The following is a 21590-nucleotide window of genomic DNA, read 5'->3' on the forward strand; positions in this document are numbered from 1 at the left end:
CATTGTTTCTCTTTATGCTTCTGACAATTTTATTTTATTTTATTTTATGAAAAATAGTTAAAACATTTTTTTAGTTATAACAAAAAATAGGGAAATATTATGTTTTGGTAAGCTTCAACAAATGAAATAAAGTGTTTGACTTGATTTGTTTCACTTTAGTTAAGGAGATACAATTATCGACCTTTTTTTCTTAGTTAATGAGTTATAATTGTTGACTTTTTTAACCATATTCAACAAGTTATAATTGTTGATATTTTTTGTAATAGTCATCGGGTTAAAATTGTTGACTTTTTTTACTAAAATTAATGGGTTATAATTATTAACTTTTTAATCTTAGTTAATGTGATATAATTGTTGAACCTTTACATATCTTGATAGGAAATTTAATTACTTTGAACCTCAATATTTAATGGTTTTGTTATAGGTTACTAGTACTAATAGTATTTGATCTTATCTACTTTAAAATGAATAAATTTGAAATTAGTCACCCATATGTAAAATTCCACCTAATTGAATATTATTTGTTATTTGATAATCAGACTAAAAAAAAAAAAAAGTTTTGAATGCATTTAAATTGGATTTGATATAAAATTATTATTGACATAAATATGAAAATGTTTGTTTAAAAGTTTTGAATAATTTAAGATGTTTGAACTTAAAGTTTGTATGAAAAAAAATTGTACATGGTCTATCTTATAATTGAAAATATATGATCCATTAAATTGTATTAATATTTTTTATTGGGTTTTGATCTCATTTCCTTTTATGGTCAAGTTTTTAGATACTCTCAATTGAGGCGATGAGTGATGATTATTATAAAAATTTGTCCTTGGAATTTTTGAGTTTATACTTTAAACTTGTGACATTAGTTAAATGTTAGAATTTAATTACCATTTAAATTATTTAAATTTGAATTGTTTGGATATTATCATAGTGGTTGATGTGTTAGCTTCTTTTTGAAGTTAAATTTTGAGGAATTTAGTGTATTTTACCAATCTTCACAAGAATTTGATAATTGACAACCTTCTAATTATAAGATGAATCTTCAAAGTTAAGGTGTAAAATGACCATCACACCCTTAAAATGGGTCTTAGAAAAAAAAAAAAAAGAACATGTTTGATAATATTTTAGAATAAAAAGTAAATATTTCCTGAAATGAAATAAATAAATAATAAATAATAAATTATTTTTATACATTACTTCAAACTTATTTTATTTATTTTAACTTTCATATATAAAAATTATATAATTTAAAAATATATAAATTTTAACTAGTTTTAATTACATTTATTTATTTATAAATTTTATATAATAAGATCATACAAGAAAAAAAAAAAATCATTTTCTTCAATGTTTTCGAAAAAAAAAATTATTTATGATCTATGTAAGTTTGAAATGATGATAATAATCTCAAAATGGTAACACCTGAGTAAGTAAATTGTTCTCCCAAATTTTGTGTTAATTTAATATAAACCATATCAACATTCGTGATACCCATGTCTCAAAAGAAATCCAATTATGAAAATGAGTAAGAATTCATTTAATAATGATTTTAGAAAACGCTTTTAATATTTTTAATACTTAAAATTTTTTATCATTTAAATATTAGAAATGTTAAAAGTGTTTTTTAAAATTAATACTAAAAGAATTCTTAAAAGTCCGTTTGACAATAATTTTAGGAAACGTTTTTTTAATATTTTTAATACTTAAAAAATTTTATCATTCAAATATTAAAAAGATTGAAAATATTTTCTAGAATTATTGTAAAACGCACTCTGATATATATTTTATTATCCTTTTTCTTAATAGGACACGAACCCGACACAAATCGACCCAAATTTAGCACCTCATTTCTTTTACTGACTTGAATGTATAAGAAAGAAGAATATAAATATAATTTATGATACCAAGAGTAGTGAATATGAGTTCAAAATCTCCAACATGAATGCAGCTAAAAAAAACTCAATAGAACTGAAAATGCACTCCTCCATTCTTAAGCTGGTTCTCATTCTGGATACTGCTTGCACCTCGTTGAAATCTCGAGTAGGCTGGCTTAGAGGGGTCTTAAGCACCGCATATCACAGAAATTTTTGCAACTTGTTGAACTCTCGAGTAGACTGACTTAGAGGGTCCTAAGCACCGTACATCACAAAAAAATAATGATAAAATTTGTGGGAGTGACAAAAACCAACTTCCTCAATACCTCCAAGATTCGGGTCGAGATATGAAAAGAAGAAGAATTGGCTGAATAATTATTATTGATGTTGAAGTGTGTATTTATACAAGGAGATTTGAGATCTTTTTCTACAAGTCAGGAATCAGCTTACCATATTCTAGACTATCCATCTATAAGTCAGGAATTACAATAGGAAAACTAACATATACAAATCATCTATTCTTAATATGGAAGATTTAGAAAGATTGACTTTCCAACACTCCCCCTCAAGTTGGAGAGTGGATATCCTGCACTCCCAACTTGCGAATCATAGGAGCAAAAAACTCATTTCCTAATGGTTTAGTCAAAATGTCTGCAAGTTGGTGCGCTGAGCTCACATGTCTTGTAATAATGGAACCATCTTGGATCTTGTCCCTAATATAGTGACAATCCATCTCAATGTGTCTAGTACGCTCATGGAAAACAGGGTTGGCTGCAATGTGCAACGTTGCCTTGTTGTCACAATACAGCAAGGCAGGTTCCTTATGTAAAACACCCAAATCTTTCAAAAGGTACCAAAGCCATGTCAACTCACAACAAGCTCCTGTCATTGCACGATACTCTGCTTCGGCTGAAGAGAGTGACACTGTTTTCTGTCGCTTTGATCTCCAAGAAATCAGTGAAGGTCCAAGGAATACACAGTAGCCTGTAGTGGACCTTCTAGTAAGTGGACAACCTGCCCAATCAGAATCACAATAGGCTCTCAATCTGAAATCATTATTCGAAGAGAAGAACAGACCCTGACCAGGTGCATTCTTGAGATAACGTACAACTCTGAACGCTGCTTCCATATGAGCCTTTCTCGGTTGATGCATAAACCGGCTTAACACATGAACTGCATAAGTGATATCTGGCCTCGACACAGTTAGATATATTAACCTTCCAACCAATCTCCTATAACGACCTTGATCCTTGAGCAAATCGCTCTTATCAGACAATTTCAATCCTCGTTCCATAGGTGTATCAATAGGGGCAGCGCCCAACAATCCTGCATCCTCAATAATCTCTAATGCATACTTACGTTGGGAAATAAAAATCCCATTTTTAGAAGCAGAAACCTCAATGCCAAGAAAGTATTTTAAATCACCCAGATCTTTGAGATGAAAATGACTATGCAGAAAATTTTTTGTTGTAGCAATGCTCACAGGATCATTTCCAGTAATCAGAATATCATCAACATATATCAAGAGGGCAGTAAAGGACTTGCCTTGTTTTCTGGTGAACAAAGAATAATCGGCTCGAGATTGTGCATAACCAGCGGATTGAATAGCTTCTGAGAACTTGGCGAACCACTGGCGAGAAGCTTGTTTCAGACCGTAGAGTGATTTATGAAGGCGACATACCAAGTTTTCCTCCCCCTGTCGCCGAAGCCCTAGCGGCGGAGACATATATATTTCCTCATGTAAGTCGCCATGAAGAAAAGCGTTGTTAACATCCATTTGATGAATAGACCAGCCACGGGCTGCGGCCAATGCAAGCAAGCAGCGGACAGATATGATCTTGGCGGTGGGGGAAAAGGTATCCTGATAATCAACACCTTCTAATTGAGTAAAGCCTTTCGCTACCAATCGTGCTTTGTAACGCTCAATAGACCCATCTGAACGGTGTTTAATTTTATACACCCATCGACAACCAATCGGTGTCTTGCCGGCCGGTAGTGGAGTGAGAGACCAAGTGCCATTAGCTTGGAGAGCTTGCAACTCAGAACACATTGCCTTCTGCCACTCAGGATGAGCGGCTGCTTCTGAATAAGACCTGGGTTCTGTGACAGCACTATGTTGAGCAACAAAAGATCTATATGCAGGCTTATATCTGTGATAAGAAACATAATTGGCCAGTGGATATCGTGTACCTTTAGTTGGACCTGGAATCAAGGAAGACGATTGATTGGAGGAAACGTGGGAGCAAACATAATCATGGAGCTTGATTGGCGGGGCGATATGGCGGCTGGAGCAACGGAGCGGAGTGGCTGGTTTGGGTGAGTGTGTTTCTGGTGAAAAGATGGGTGTCTCAGCTGGAGGAGCGGACGGGATGGATGCAAACGGTGGCCCCGGAGAAGGCGATACTAGAGTTGTAGAAGGCGATGGTGAAGGGTTTGGATCAATCTGAGAAGAAGGTTCCATAATGAGTTCGGAAGGTCGAGAAGGAGAGGAAAAGTCATCATTTTCTGTGGCGGGAGACGGTGTGCTTGTGTGGTTGGAAAGAAGAGGGGAAAGTGCGTGAGAAGTAGAGTCAAATGAGGAAGAGATGTCGTGGGCCACCAAGGGGATTGGACCAGAATTATGGGTCAACGAAGGGAGAGTAGAGTTGGGCTTGAGAGAGACATAAGGAAAAATATCTTCATGAAATTTGACATCTCGGCTAGTAAAGACCTTTTTTGTTGATAAATCAAATAATTTGTATGCTTTCTGACCAACAGGATAACCGATGAAGATGGATGGCATGGCACGGTAATCAAATTTGTGAGAGGTGTGAACATTGGTGGCATAGGCTAAACATCCGAAAACACGGAGATGGGAGTAAGAAGGTGGTTTTGAGTAAAGCAATTCAAAAGGAGTTTTGAAAGACAATATTGGTGAAGGTAACCGATTGATGATATGTACGGCAGTGAGAGCACACTCCCCCCAAAATTGAGTGGGAACTTGAGCATGGAATTTCAAAGCTCGGGCTACTTGTAAAATATGACGATGTTTGCGTTCCACAACCCCATTTTGTTGAGGCGTGTAAACACAAGAATGTTGAAAGATGACACCATTATCTTGGAAAAAGGAACGAAGTGAGGTAAATTCTTTACCATTGTCACTTCGAAAAGTTTTAATGCGAAATTCAAATTGTGTGAACACATAGCTGAAGAAACGTTTTAAAAGTGATTGTGCTTCATCTTTATGTCGCATTAAAAATATCCAAGTGAAACGTGTATAATCATCGACAATAGTGAGAAAGTAATGGGCACCAAACAGAGAAGGGTGTCGATAACGTCCCCAAATGTCACAATGAATAATCTCAAAAGGTTTTGTAGAAGAAATAGCACTAGTACCAAAAGGTAAACGACTTTGCTTAGCCAAAGGACATATAGGGCAAGCATTATTGGACTGAACAGAAAAATTCAAAAAATTCTTGGCAATGAAACTCAAACGAGAAGGTGATACATGGCCTAAGCAACTGTGCCAGAGATCAGTGGAAGAGATGGCGAGATTGCAGGCTGGTTGGTTTGTGGATGAGGAATGGTTGGTTAGAGATTTCTCCGTCGCTAGTGCCACCAAATAGTATAGTCCATCACGTTGTTTACCCAAACCAATCGTCCTCCTCGTAGCCAGATCCTGCAAAATACACCAATAAGGGAAAAACGTCACTGAACAATTTAGACCTTTTGTCAAACGACTAACTGATATTAAATCAACTTTGAATGTAGGCACAGATAAGACATCATGCAGATAATAGACGGAATTCAGAGGCAAAGTCCCTTTCGTAACGATATTCGCTTTTTCTCCACTAGGCAATAATACGGGCGGTAACAAGCAATTTTTATCTTTATGCAATAACTTAGAGGATGAAGTAATATGATCTGTCGCCCCACTATCAATAATCCAATTGCGGGAAGCGACTTTGGACAAACCTGGCTTTGTTACCGCATTCACTTTGGAACTAGAGTTTTCATCTTGGTTATTAAGAAGTGACAAAAGTTGCTTGAGTTGGGCTTCTGACAATGCAACTGCAGGTTTCCCTTCATCTGCCTCAGAAACTTGGTTAGCCGCAGAAAAACTTTTATTCCGATTTGAGTTTAGCCTAAGTTCATTCTTGCTTTTGGATGGTCTGGTGGGTATCCATGTAGTTGAAAACACTTTTGGACCCAATGACCCATATCTCCACAATACGAGCACTGGGGGTGTCCTCTACCAGAACCCATGCGGCGCCGATCTTGATCAAAAAATGGTCTGCCATCTTGTCCTTGAGAAGACCGATTCTCCCGGAAATTTTGAGAACCAGAGGGGCGATTAGTCGGTTCCATCCTTCTTGTGTTCGATCGATCTATTCCGTCCTTCCAGGTTGCCGAAGACTTGTCGTTGCTGCGCACGGCCATAGCAGCACTTGCGGCAGATTCCGCTGCTGCGTTCGTCGAAGTGAGGAGGCGTTGCTTTTCTTCTTGAGAGACAGAGAAGTATGCTTGGCGGACAGAAGGAAGAGGATTCATCAGGAGGATTTGCCCGCGAATAGCACTGTAAGATTCATTCAAACCCATCAGAAATTGCATCAATTTTTGTTGATCTTGTTGTGCCCCATGTGCTGCAGCGTTGTAGGAAGCCAGTTCATCCCACAGGCCTTTCAATTTTGTGTAATAGGCAGAGACAGAGAGTTGCTCTTGTCGAAGACAAGCAATATCTCGCTGAATTTCAAAGATGCGAGGCGCATTGCTCTGAGAGAATCGCTCACAGAGATCTTCCCAAACTTCATGAGCAGTAGAATAATAGATTACACTGTCCGCAATTTCTGGATTGAGAGTATTGACGATCCAGGAGTGAACCATGTCGTTACACCGTGACCAAGTCGCATAACCTTCAGGATCAATTTCTTCTGAAGGAGCCTTGATCGAGCCATTAACAAAACCCAATTTGTTCTTAGAGTTTAAAGCTAGAATCATAGCCCTTTTCCAAGCCGAATAATTGTCTCCATTCAAAGATTTGGAAATCAAAACCAAACCTGGGTGATCTGAATGGTGAGTGAAATAGGGATTGGAGAGATCTGCCTTTGAGAAATTCGTAGGAATCTCTGATTTTGCCATGATGATTGAAGAAAAGAGATGCTACACGAGAGATTAGAGTGCAACAATGAATCAGGATTTTAGTCCTGCTCTGATACCATGAAAAGAAGAAGAATTGGCTGAATAATTATTATTGATGTTGAAGTGTGTATTTATACAAGGAGATTTGAGATCTTTTTCTACAAGTCAGGAATCAGCTTACCATATTCTAGACTATCCATCTATAAGTCAGGAATTACAATAGGAAAACTAACATATACAAATCATCTATTCTTAATATGGAAGATTTAGAAAGATTGACTTTCCAACAAGATACATTACCTTTTTTCTTTCCATTCTGCAACTATCAGAATGCAAGCTGCTCATGGTTGAAGTCTAGAGTAGGCTGACTTAGAAGGGTCCTAAGCACCTCACATCACAAAAAATTAATGACAAATTTTGTGGAAGTGACAATAACCAACTTCTCAAAACCTACGGTTTGGGGTTGAGATACATCACCTTTTTTCTTGCCATTCTGCAACTATAAGAATGCAAGCTGCTCATGGTTGAAGGCCAACACAGAAGAGAGGGATCCTAAGCACTGCACATCACAAAAATTTTTTGCACCTTGTTGAAATCTCAAGTAGGCTGACTTAGAGGGGTTCTACCCGCCACACATCACAAAAAATTAATGACAAATTTTGTGGGAGTGACCATAACCAAGTTCCTCAAAACCTCCAAGGTTCAGTTCAAGATATATTACCTCTTTTCTTGCCATTCTACAACTATAAGAATGCAAGCTGCTCATGGTTGAAGGCCAACACAGGAGACGGATCCTAAGCGCTGCACATCACAAAAACTTTTTGCACCTTGTTGAAATCTCAAGTAGGCTGACTTAGAGGGGTTCTAAGCCCCACACACCACAAAAAATTAATGACAAATTTTGTGGGAGTGACTGTAACCAACTTCCTCAAAACCTCCAAGGTTTGGGTCAAGACACATTACCTTTTTTCTTGCCATTCTGCTACTATAAGAATGCAAGCTGCTCATGGTTGAAGACCAACACAGAAGGGCAACCCTGCAGAGCGGTAGAGAGCATCACAGAAGATATTAGTAGTTTCAGACATTCAAAATCAGAAAACTCAGAGTTCAGCAGCATTCATACCTCTAAAACAGAATCAAATGCTAATTAGAGTTTGTTAAGCTACCAACTTGCATAAAAGCTTGAGCTATTTGGATAATGAGCCTACAATACATCAGCCATGAAATCTTTAGTTGACCAACAAGAGCTCTGCTACCATTTTAAGCTACCAATGTCTATGAAAGAAAGAACTATCTGATACATGTGAGAACTAGGAAAGTCTAGTTTGTTACAGATGCCAGTGTGCAGTGTGTGTGGGAAATTCTTAAAATGCTTTAAATTTGAAAAGAACAAGCAAACAAGGGAAAAGAAGAGAAAAAGATACCAATTGATCATAAAAGAACCAAATTGCAGAGGAGTAGCAGAGTTTGCTCCCATTATGACTTAGATGCAAAAGAAAAGAACTTTAAGTTGGAAAATTTCCCATGATCTAGTGATATATTGTTGATGATGAACATGATGTAGTTGCATCACCAATGTCATCCTTCTTCTCCTCTTTAGGATGGAGGAACCTCATATCGTTCTCCTGAAGCTGCTGCCCCACGAAATATGGCTCAACTTGACCAATCGGGTTTCCATGACTGTTGAAGTCAAAGCCAGGCAGACCCAGATTTGCAGGTGGGGGGAGATTCAATGGCAATGAAATTGGGAAATCTGGGGCTACTGGAGCAACTGAACCAGGTTGGTGGGGATCAGCATTATTAGAATCCAGTCCAAAAGGAGCATAAAGCATGGTATTTTGCAGGGGAGGGAACTGCATTGAATAAAGGGAGGAAGGACCAAATTTCATATCATTAGCAAAGTTCCCAAGCATACTGTGCCTTATATACTGATTGCTGAATTCAGGTTTTATGTCAAAGTGGGGGACAAGATCTTGAAGTAGTGCTTCTGGCCTTGGGGCATTAGCATTCCTGTGCAAAGCCAGTGCTGATTGAGCACCAGGAGCAGCTGAAGGCAAATTTCCACCACTTGAATTCACATGACTGCTGTTTCTGGCTGCAGGCACTTCATGATTGTGTTTTCCTTCATATGTCGCAATTATGGATTTCTGATTGTTGGAAGCTCTTTCCACATGCCTCCTCACTGAGCATCCAGTGCTTGTGCACTTGTAGTAATTCCTGAAGGAATGAAAAGTTTAGGGAACCAATATTTTCAATACATGCTGTTGAACAGCATGAATTACTCATCTTGCCAATTTAAAAAATTACTAAGCTGAACTTTGATGCACTCATAAAAATAAGGACTATAGCATATGAATTTTGTGACCTAAAAAATACCACGGCTTATTAAAAGAAATACTTTGAATCATTCTAAGTAACATTTATCCTTCATATCATATATTGATTCATCAACATTCAAATAGGAGTTCCTGCCATAACCCACACTGATTGCTTTCTTTATTTGCATCTGTTTTTTTAATAAATTAATTTATTCTTCTTTTTCTCCGTCTTCTTTTATTTTTATTTTGTATTTTATATATATATATATTTGGGAAACATAAAAAATACAGTACAAAGGAAACAAAAGAAAACCAGTACCTAGGATGCAGATTGCCTTTGACGACTTTTTGTCCATACTTTCGCCAGCGATATCCATCATTAAGGACGTCCGATTCACACTCTACTTGGACAACAACCCTTGGTTCACGTACAGTCCTGGATGCCAAATTTTTTTCAGTCATACAATTCTCTTTCTTCCTGAAATGACAAGGCAACTTAAGAGATGTCTTATGTAGTTTATCGTGACCTGAAACTAAACACCAGCTATAAAAATAATGATAATAGGTAAAAAAATAAAACTCTGAAGACACCTTTTTTTTGACTGAGAACCTTCATCATCAGCATCATCTCCAAGTGATATGCTTCCTTGAGTAGCCCCATCTTCACCATCATCTTGACTAGCAACTGTTAAGGAAAGATCTGGGGTTCCTGCTGATTCAAATATACCCATGGATATTCCTCCTGTGTTTGATAAGGAGTTGGAGAGCGCACTTACAGCAGATGTTGAGGATGTCCTCTCCAAACCATTGGCCCTCCAATCAGAACCAGCTCTATCATTCTTAGATCCTGGTTGAACGTTTCTCCAAATTGAGCCACCTTCAACTCTGACACTAGATCCACCACCTTCCCCCAAACCTGACATCTCATTAAATGGAAGTGTGGATCCAAGAGCTGATCGACGACTAGGCAGTGGTTTTGGGTGGTTATGACCACCCTTATAGATAATTTCTGTTATTTGACCATCATGTGATTGTTGTACCTTTTTTCTCATTGGACAATCTAGATGAGTACATTTATAATAGCTCCTTGTATGTTCACTACCTTTCATACTTTTTTGCCCATATTTTCTCCAATTGTATCCATCTTCTGAAGTTCTTCCCATTCCCATGGAAGGGTATGTGCCTTTCTGTTCTTCTGGAATGTGATGCATCCCTACATTCTCACTGTGGATAGGCTCCTTGTGCTGAGACATGTGATCACTAGGTATATCAGAAATCATAGTGTTTGAAACTTTTACATCAGTGGCAGAATCAAACACATAGTTTTTAGCAGAAGCTTCTGTAGAGAATTCTGTGGCAAATTCGAAACCCACTGGTGAATGTGTTGGAGCACAAGTTTGATAGTGAACTTCAGCCCCAAAACTTTGAGCAAGATCGGAAGGGGAAGAAACCTAATCAAACCATAAATGCCACACATTTAGATTTCACTCAAATATGTCTAATTTATGTGCATGGCCTGGAAACAAAGACATTGCACTGCAGCATGAATGTATTCATTTAAGCATGTGATTTATGGAACATATGCAGTTCGGCATCTACGTGTAAGAATGACTTTGCATAGAAGAACAAAACAGGGTAGCCTTAAATAATGTTAGGCAAAATGTTGGCCGTACAATAAACAACATAATGTGTAACCTCAGAAATTAATATGCACCACAAGTTAATCTAATAAAAAAACAAGTAATTATCTCAGGCTCCATAACATTAATTCATAATGCACACTTTTGGAAAATGTGAAAAGCATAAAGATGGATATATGTCTGATTGTATGCTCAACATGCTGGACTTGATAGGAGAATAGTCCGCTAAACTAACTTACATGTGATGCCTTGAGTAAATTCTGTACTTGAGTAACACTATATAGGAAGTAATACCTTGTCTTTAAAAGAAGACACACTTTCCCTTATTGGTGTACGGTAAATGTGATTAAAATTTAGAATGAGATTTGGTACCTGATTCCTTAATCTCTACTATCACATCAGTTTTATCAGAATATTCATTTAAGCATTTTGGTTGATACACCCACTTGAGTCTAATATCATATTCAATGAATTTTTCTCTAATCAACAGTGACTAGTGAGCAATAGCACAAGAGAACCCTCTATCACAAAGTAAAGTCAGTGTGGTGATTTGTGTAAGGCACAACAAAGGCACATGCTATTGTATGACAAGGATTATAAGAAGTTCCTGAATATGAAGAAAGGTAGTGCTCTTTTCCTGATAGGCAAAAAGAATAATATGTATTAAAAGAGCCTACAAAAGCACACACCGAAGTATATATGAAGTACACAACAAGTGCCATCAGGCAAGCAGAAAGGAAGAGAAAACCAAAAACAACCCCCCTTTACCTACTTTGAACTCTACCAATCTACAAAGCCTACCATGCTCAAGGAATTGTCACCTATGTGAACAGTCTAATCCAATCCAAAAAGGCACACCTAGAGGAAGATTTGATTGTTTGATCCAACTATTCAGTATCTTTGAATGACTTCCTATTTCCTTCCATTCACAACATCCAAAAAAGACGCAAAAGAACTTCATTCGCACAAAATAATCATGTCAGCTCTGAAGGTTTCCTATTACTCAAGAATGCATTACCTAGGCTATTCCAAAAAGAGAAAAAATTCAGCTGTTATAGAATTCTTGCTTTGGGACTATGAAGAAGCATATGATCAATTGACTCCTCTTCCCCTTTCCACTTGTAGCATCTATTTGGTAGAGTCCATCCCCTCCTTTTGAGTTGATCAAACGTTAAAATCCTTTCCCATACAGCTTTCCAAGCAAAGAAACTCACCTTTGTAAGGTTCCAAGGGTCCACACCATGCATGTAGGGAAAGACCCACTTCTTTCCTAAAAGAGGCATGGAAAGGTTTGTAAGAGAATTTCCCACACTCAGATTCCTTATAATTCAGTCTATCTTCTTCATCCCTTCTAATTGAGGTCAATTGCAGCCTTGAATCAAAGGCTTCATTTGCAATGAGGATTACATCCAAAATTTGTCTACCCTCCACAAAAGCATGTTTGTAAGACGAAACCACCTTACCTACCACTTTCTTTACTCCATTAGTCAAGACATCTGCTAACCTTTGTATAGGACCCCATCTAGGCTAATGAGTTTGAGATTTTTCAAGTCCTCAGCTACCCCTCCTCTTTGGAATCAAAACCAAGAGAGTAGCATCTAAGCTTCTCTTGAAGGAGCCATTATGAAAAAACTCTAAAGAAGTCCGTCACCTCAAGTTTTACAAAGTTCCAACCCATTTATTAAATACCATAGTGAAACCATTTGGCCTGAAGCTGTATCTTCACTCAAACTGGACGAGGCTGCTAGAACTTCCTCCTCAGAGAAAGGAACATTTGGTTTCCCAGATTCGTCACTTCTTAACTTTTCAAAGGACATCCCACTGATGTTAGGTCTCCAATCCCCCAATTAGAAAAGAGATTTTGGAAAGCCTTGGACAACCCCCTCCTTTGTGTCTACTTCCTAAGACCACCATTTACTCAACTTTGGTCAAGAGATTTCTTCTTCTTTGATCATTGACCACTTTTTTTTTTTTTTTGGAAGAATTTGGTATTATTATCCCCCTATTTTAACCAAATTTTGCTTAATTTTTGCCCCTACATGGTTTCTTCCAACAAAGCCGATTTGCTAAAATCAGCTAGTGCTATTTTTTATTTTTTTTGTTAAGGGTCTCAAATTTTTTATTTGTGACATTCCCAAAGACCTCTGTGAATGGCCTTTAGCTTTGCTGCCAACATATGACTACAGAAACCTCTCACATTGTAACCTTGTGAGGTCTTTGAATCCTTCTGCTTTAAGCCACATGTTTTCAAATCTAAAAGGTGATTTGCCCCTCAACATCCCTCCTCTGTCAAGAACTATGTGAGCGTGATTTTCTGTACTGTTCTTTTCAATATTCACTTATCTTGTCAAGTTTCTCTTCTTAACATAATAACTGATAACACAAGAAGTAACTTCCGCTTTCTTTTCTGTGTCAGCCCATTCATAGTAGAAGGTGATTTAGTAAAAATCAAGCCTACACTCTCATGCCCTGTAAGTGTGTCAGCAAGCTTGATCCAGTTACATGCATCCACACACAAATATACCAACATATATAAGATTATATTATTGAGTGAAAATATTTAATGATTGCAGGTTGAGTTGGGTCACAACACCTTAACCTGAGCAATTTGGATGAGATTTTTCACCCAAGCCCAATCATTAGGACAAAAAAACTAACCTGAGCCTTCTAATTTTCAGCCTGGTAAGCTGGCCAGTCCAACCAAAGTTGCAACCCCACAAAGAAAAGTAATAGTAGTTTCTTATCAATTTCCTTCCATGGCATTGCCACCCACTAAAAAAAAAATTGAGATGAAAGTGGAAAAATTCAATGGGAGGATCCTCAGAAATATACTCCCAAGCATGGATATTGCCTATGATCACAAGAGAAAATTAGCAAAATATTACAAAACAACAAATAGGATATGAACCAAGCCTTCCACCCCTTCTTTCCCCTGGGAAATGACTGCTAGGTTTTATAAAATGCAAAACAAGAGAAAGGAAACTTTCTTTCAATACTTTCAAAATCATCCATCTACTTTTGGAGAAAAAAAAAAAAAAAAAAAGAGCTCAATTCTGAGTAGGAAGAAAGAATTTAAGGAATTGGCAAAATAGACAAGAATAAAACTTCCTCATTGCTTAGCTAGGGAAGAAAAATCATTTCAAAGGGTCAATGGGCCTGATCTTGAAACTAATGAAACATTTCCTAGGCTTTTGAAATTGGTACTCCAATGCAATTCAAGGCTTTGTAGTCAGATCCCTGGCATAGAAAAGATATTCTTTCTTGATAAAGTTGGTTACTTAGGATAAAGCGTAATATTGCATCCTTAGAAACTCTGTACATGAAGCTTCTGATGCAGATATTTAAAAAATTAAAAATAAAAAATTATGAAACTAAGGAACACATAAAATGGTAAATACTTTCCAATATTATATGTAGTTGGACCATGCCCCAATGAGTCCAACAGTTTAGCTGCCCACATTTCAAAGCATAGGCATGAAAATAGAAAATTATGAAAAGGATCATGAGGATCAAGCAAACTTTCTACAAATTCCTTACAAACCCAAGAGAAGAGATTTAGAGTGTTCTTGGAAAAATTAGAACTAGGTTTATAAGAACTGAATAACTTCTCACCCACCAAAGACCTCAAAAAGACTTTGGGAGCTACCTGGAAACAAATGAAAGCTGCAAATATGATAACTATTAGATTATATGCATTATCCACATTATGCCCCAAATTTGTGTTATGTTAAACATTTCCACTTATTAGTTCAACACCATGAATCTGAAATTTGTAATACTCAACCAGCAATAGCAATTAAGATCAAACAGAAATTACCTGAATTTCTATACTAGAAAAGCATGGCAAAGAGATGGGATTTGCATGTGATTTGAACTTGCCGGAGGCACTGAAGTTATTGGCCTGATCACCATCTACAGTAGGAGCCACTGAATTTACTGAACCTTCATGAATGAGAGAAGGCACTTGAAAAGTTCCAGTTGTAGGAGACAGTTGTGCCTAAAAGGAAATTAAAAGAATATACATCAAAAGGAATTGAAAGGACTCAATATCCATGCTTTAGTGCAACATAACGATAAATGTCTTCAAGGAAACAGGAAATAAGGAAACAGCAAGTTGAGTGTCAATATCTAATGTCCCAGGAAAAAATGCTTCTGTCCCTTTGTTCATCCTGCCTTCTGGCTATTGGTTGTCTAAGCTGAAAGTATTCTTTGATTCAGCAATGGATGCTTTAGTGTCACATTGGTTCAAACCCCACTGTGTAATTAAAAATTGGATATATCAGCCATGCCTTACAGATTATCTGTCTCCTGATCTTTAGTGTTACATTGGTTCAAGGACTACTGTGTACAGCAGGAAAAGTTTGGTATGGGTGAATAAGGGCTCAAATATAGGTTGAGAGCCTTTGTAGTGGAATTTTAGAAAAGATTAAGAGGCAATATGAGACAACCACTCTGACCAGTTAGCAGTTTGAAGACAAATTGAAGGGCAACCGAGCAATTTGCACTATTAGGTGCAGGTGCCAATGCTTCATCGAATAATAAAGTGGTGACTCAACAAAAACAAGCCAAGTTGGTCCCATCTTTGGATCCAAAACCACCCCAAGGCATATGGGCACATAGGGTGGGTATTTAATGAGAATTATATCTGAATTTCATACCCTAATGGAAAAAATATCAGGGCACCTGTGCCATGTACCTTACAAGTACCAGAATCATCAAATTGTCACCTTGGCAAACTCATGGAGGTGCCTAGGCACATAGGATATTCTTTATTGCGTGATTGGGAACCTGCAGTCTGAGGATGGGCTCTTCTTGATGTAGTCAGGAACGAGGATAAGTATGATTTACTACTCACAGCTGCTAGTGGGTAATGGCAAAGGAAGGAACATGCAGTTGCATCAATATTCAACAAAGAAGGCTACCAATAGTGTTCATCCTAGTAGTGTTTCTAGAAGCTATCACCAATGTTCTTCTCAATAGAAATGAGAGAAATGGTAGTAATGGATGGAAAGTTGTCCTAGAAGGGAATTCTTGGTGAAATCCATATAGCTTATACTTCCTTTTGGCTTCCTTAAGAGTTTATTGGATATATAGCCAAAGAGATATGGCAATTTGGAAGAAAAAATTTCTAACTTTGCATCAAGGCAACAGGGTAGAACATGTTTAGTTGGTGCTGCTTATGTAGCAGGGATGAGGAATCAATGAATCATCTGTCTTTCACAACATTTGGCTTTCAAATAGGAGAGATAATGCGTTATCTCTATAGAGCTAAAATTCATATTTTAATCAATGAATGTATTTAAAACCAAATGTTTAAATAAAAGATGACAATAAAGCAACATCTTGGAAAGCATTTTGAATTACACTTAAAAATAAAATAAAATAAAATAAAACCTTAATATTAGGAAGAAAAATATGAAAAAAAAAAAAAATTAAAACATAATACATCAAATTTTCATGACTTTACAAATTTTTTTTTCTTTTTTTTTTATTAAGGAAAAATCTTTCATTTTTTTTATCATTATTTTATTTTTTCAAATTTTGTCCCTTAAGATTTGAAATAAAAATATGAAAAAAAATAAAAACATAAACATCAAATTTTTATGACTTTGCTATTAATTTTTTTCCCTCTTTTTATTAAAAGAAAATTCATTCTTTTATCACTATTTTATTTCTTCTTTTCTTTGACTTTATTATATAATAAAATTTTCTCAAACTTCTTACTAAAATTTCATACTAAAATATTTTTTTATTATTTAAATACATAATCATGCTAGAAAACATTTTTTAGAGGCATGATTATGCTTGAAAACATTTAGCATCATTTATGACTTTTTTTTTCAATAAAATACAAATATGGTTTATATTTATTAGATTACTTATAATAGAAGATTTTATATTATTTTAATAACAGCTAAATAATGATTAAAATAAACTTATGTCATTTATTAGATTAAAACATTATAAGACGTTATCTTCAATGTATATATATATATATATATATATAATGACCAAAATAAAATATATTATTTATTAAATTACTATATATACATATCAAGATGAAGATAAATAATAATTTAGTTTAAAATTTTTATCTTTCAAAAAAAACTAAAATAAATAACACTAATACAAGAGACATTGATATTTAAAAACTAAAAAAATAATAATTTAAGATAAAAAAAATTAATAATAATTTATTAGATTACAAAGACATTATTTTTTTAACTCCTATCTCTTTATACCCTCTATTTTGCCATTTTGCCTTTTGCCTTTATGCACATAAATTTTCACTAATATCACAAGAGACTAAAAGAAAGAAAAAAATCATGGAATTGAAAATAAATAAAAATTATTTTTATAACATTTGCAAAAGGGAAAAGTGTGTTTTCATACACTCATATGAAAAAAACTACAAAATAGGAACCCAAATTTATAAAATACAAATTTCAAACGGCTATCTAAAAATAATTAGCATTTCATACATTTTTTTATCAAAGGTATGAACTTTTAATGATATAGGTACTATCTTTGACTATCTTAGATACTTTGACCGAAAAGTACATGAAACTTAAATTATTTTTAGTATTTTGTGATTATTTTCATATGAATATATGAAAACACACTTTTTCCTTTGCAAATGACGTTCATTAAATAAATCATATAATTATTTTTTAAAATTAAAAATATCGACCATAATCAAATATTTATTTTAATGATTTTTAATATTTAAATATTTAAAACTTTATTTTAAAATATTTTGGATTGGTGAGAGGGGCAATCCCCCAGCTTCAAAACATTACAACAAGGATATAGTTTTGGCAATTGTTGTTTTAGATAATTTTTTAATAGAAAATAGTTTAAAAAAAAAAAACTAATAATACAACATTGAGAATGATTGAAAAACCTTGGAGAACATTTCAAGTTCCAAATATACTTTTGTTCCAAAAAAACACCAAAGAATGTGTTTTGAAAACTTCCCTCAAAAATTGTTCTTTGAGAAATGTTTTCAAAAATGTTCCCATAAATGGCCTTAAATTCTAAACCTTCAACCCTAAATCCTATCCTGGAGATTCACAAAACCACATCATACAATTTTTGAACCGAAACAGAAAAAATTAAATCACCAAACCCACCTAATTATTCACCCATTTATTACAAAATCATACCATTTCTAGAAAATTCCAAATTTTAAGGTAAAAAAACAGCTACATCCATTTGCATTTTGATTGAAACTGATCCTTTTGGACCAATCAGAGAAACCATAGTCCACCAAACACACCAATATTTCATTCGAAATTCCATAGAATGTATACAAAAATCCAGTCGTAATCAACAATTAACATTCCGTTTCGAAGTGTTTCTAAAAAGCACTTCTAGTCTAAAAAGTGTTTTTTTGAAGAAAAATGAAGTTTGCCAAAATAAATAAACAAGAATTGAATTTCACCTGAGTGTTGGGGAGCATGATCGGAGAATCGAGCAAGACGGTGGGACTGATGCCCGGAGGTATAATGAGGGGCGGCGACCGAGCCGCCGGCAACGCCAAGAGTCTGGAACACCTGAAACGCGGCGTTTTGATTATGGAAGCATCAAAGCCAAACTTGGCGGCTCTCCTCTCCGCAATGCTCCCGCTATTTATTCTAGTCGAATCCATGCCATCCATGGAGGAAAAAATGACTCAGACTTCCATGGAGGTAGCAGCAGCAGCCATACTGGGTAGAACCCCAGATTTCTGAAGCTTACGTTTCGAGGGTGGAGCTGAAACTGATAGATTGGTGGGAAACAACGTCCTTTGACGTTGTTTCCTACCATCACAATTTTCTTTCTCCGGGAAGGTTGGGAGTGTGGATTTTAATTTAAAGCCTAAAGAAGGGAGAGAGGAGACTCCACGTGGCAAACGTTACATACGAAAATCTGGAGAACGAATTTAAACGACCAACCAAAATTCAGGATTTTGTTGCAACTGGAATTATTTTTTTCATTTTATTTTTATTAATAATTGTAATTAGAAAAAAATAAAATATTCAAAAAAGTTAAAGGTGGAATATTTTTTGAATTACTTGATTAAAATATGATGAAATAACCCCATTTTATGGTTTTAACCATATTTTTATTAGAAGAGTAATCTATTTTTGACATAAATATTATTGATTATTTGAGGTATTCATGTATAAGTTTTAAAAGAAATAATTATTTTTACAAGAAAATAATAAATATATTTTTATTAAAATATAATAAAAAAACTAATGAAGGATTAGATTTTTGAAATTAAGTTTTCAAACAGTTTTAATTAAATAACCTATTTTTCTTTTTCTTTTTTGTCGTATATAATATATTTGGCCGAGATTATTTGACCCCTATTAAAGGGTAATCTGGTTTCTGGATATCACGATATTTTAGGAAGTGATTTTTATTTTAAGAAATGTCCACAAATTTATTTAGTTGATCATAAATTTCATGTTAGGTAAATAACTTTTTATTCTTTTTATAAATAAAAATTTATACGAATATTTAAAAAATCACAAAGTAGGAATCTATTTGTAAAATCTAAATATACTATTTTTATTAAAAATAATTAAAATTATATACACTTTTAGATAAAAAATTATTATCTCTTATCAAACTACCATTTTATAATACAAGTACTAATTTTATCCATTGCCTTACTACTTTGATTTGAGAGTGCCATAATTAGAATATATTTAAAAATATAATTTTGTGTGTTTTTATAAGTACTTATTTTAATCGTCTATGTTACTATTGATTCGAGTGTATGGAATTTAAATTATTTTTTTATGATTTTTATTTTTATTTTTTCAAGATATATTTTTCACTAAATATTATATAATTCCTTATTTCTACCAATAATAATGCTAATAATTGCTTAATAATATTGTGGACCCCGCATTTTGGCACGATGCGTTCCCACTTGATGGCAAAACTCGTTTTTTTGTTTATTTGGTGAAAAATTAATTTGAGAAAAAACACTTGAAGTTGCCACTTATTTTTGTTTTATTTTTAAAGGGTAAATAAAATAAGAAAGAAAAACCCTAAGTGTAACTCCTTATTTGGAAAAGGTGGTCTGTGAAAAGTTAAGTCTGGGTTTGGGGGTCAGGTTACTCATTGGGAAGGTACGGTAAAGACCGTAGCACCCCTCTAAGCCCCTAAGAATAGGTCTCTACTAAATAAGGTAAAATAAGTGTGGTAATTGATGAGGAAATTAATGGATACAATGAAATGATTAAGTAATAAAACGAATCACGCGTAAGAGTAAGCAAAATGGGAGTGGGAGTGTACCTTAGCAGCGAGTAATAGTCGCTATCATGGAAACGTGGTTAGCTCAAGTATAAAATCATCACATGCATATCAAAGAGTAAGACTAAAATCAAGCAACATTCATTAAGTATAACAGTCAACAATCAAAAGAAAAAACTTATATGTAGGGCTTCTACCAAAGCCTAATTTATCTTGCATGAATTGGTCTCACAAATTTCCTTATTTCGAAATTATGGAAAAAAAAAATCATTCTTATTTATATAAAATCAAGAGAAACGGAAGATTATTTGAAAATTAGAGTGGAATTAAAACGGTTCGAAAGAAAATTAGATTTTTGAAATTTATTTGAAAATTGGAGTCTTGGGAATTAAATTTAAGAATTGGAATTTTTGAAATTAAATTAGAAAGAAATTGGAATTTTTAAAATTATTTGAGAATTAGAGTTTTGGAAATTAAATTAAAGACTTGGAACTTTGGAAATTAAATTAGAAAGAAATTGGCAAATTATTTAAGAATTGGAGTTTTGAAAATTAAATTTAAGAATTGGAATTTTGGAGATTAAATTTGAAAGAAATTAGGATTCTAAAAATTATTTGAGAATTGGAACTATGAAAATTAAGTTATGAAAATTGGAATCTTGGAAATTATTTGAAGATGTAATTTTTTTTTTAGAATTAAATAAAATGATGATGATAATAATAATAATAATAATAATAATAATAATAATAATAATAAACAAATAAATAAATGTGAAAATTGGAATTTTGGAAATTGGAAATTACATTTGGAAATCGGAATTTTGAAGAATTATTTAAAGATAGAATTTTAAAAATAAATAAATAAAATAATAATAATAACGAAAATAATAATGATTAAATAAATAAATATGAAAATTAGAATTTTGGAAATTGGAAATTAAATTCGGAAATTGGAATTTCAGAAATTGAAAATTAAATTTGGAAATCGGAATTTTGAAGAATTATTTAAAGATGGAATTTTGAAAATAAATAAATAAATAAAATAATAATAATAACGAAAATAATAATGATTTAATAAATAAATATGAAAATTGGAATTTTGGAAATTGGAAATCAGAATTTTGAAGAATTATTTAAAGATGTAATTTTGAAAATAAATAAAATAATAATAATGAAAATAATAATGATTAAATAAATAAATATGAAAATTGGAATTTTTGAAATCGGAAATTAAATTCAGAAATTGGAATTTCAGAAATTGAGAATTAAATTTGGAAATTGGAATTTTAAAGAATCATTTAAATATGGAATTTGAAAATAAATAAATAAATAAATAAAATAATAATGAAAATAATAATTATTAAACGAATAAGAGCGAAAATTGGA

The 21590-nt window shown here is 34.0% G+C and overlaps 1 protein-coding gene across 5 annotated transcripts; it reads right to left on the bottom strand.

Annotated features, from left to right (window-relative positions):
- Positions 1-1828: 1828 nt before the first annotated feature.
- LOC100253049 (retrovirus-related Pol polyprotein from transposon RE1) lies at positions 1829-18794 on the bottom strand. Of its 5 annotated transcripts, none has more exons than XM_059736373.1 (10): positions 18398-18794; positions 14771-14950; positions 9905-10764; positions 9633-9749; positions 8119-9212; positions 7959-8031; positions 7717-7796; positions 7473-7554; positions 7296-7375; positions 1829-2132 (listed from the first exon to the last, which is right to left on the bottom strand). In XM_059736373.1, the coding sequence occupies exons 1-5, from the start codon at positions 18611-18613 to the stop codon at positions 8525-8527; spliced, it is 2061 nt and encodes a 686-aa protein (XP_059592356.1). In that variant the 5' UTR covers positions 18614-18794; the 3' UTR covers positions 1829-2132; positions 7296-7375; positions 7473-7554; positions 7717-7796; positions 7959-8031; positions 8119-8524. The 5 variants fall into 5 exon arrangements, with proteins under 5 accessions (XP_059592356.1, XP_059592355.1, XP_019074741.1 ...); XM_059736372.1 differs by having other exon boundaries at positions 9633-9791; XM_019219196.2 differs by lacking the exons at positions 1829-2132; positions 9633-9749; positions 9905-10764; positions 14771-14950; positions 18398-18794 and adding an exon at positions 2232-5535 and having other exon boundaries at positions 8119-8199; positions 8420-8533.
- Between the last annotated feature and the right edge of the window lie 2796 nt (positions 18795-21590).

Source organism: Vitis vinifera, chromosome 4 (genome assembly GCF_030704535.1).
Source record: "Vitis vinifera cultivar Pinot Noir 40024 chromosome 4, ASM3070453v1".
In the NCBI taxonomy this organism is placed as follows: Eukaryota; Viridiplantae; Streptophyta; class Magnoliopsida; order Vitales; family Vitaceae; genus Vitis; species Vitis vinifera.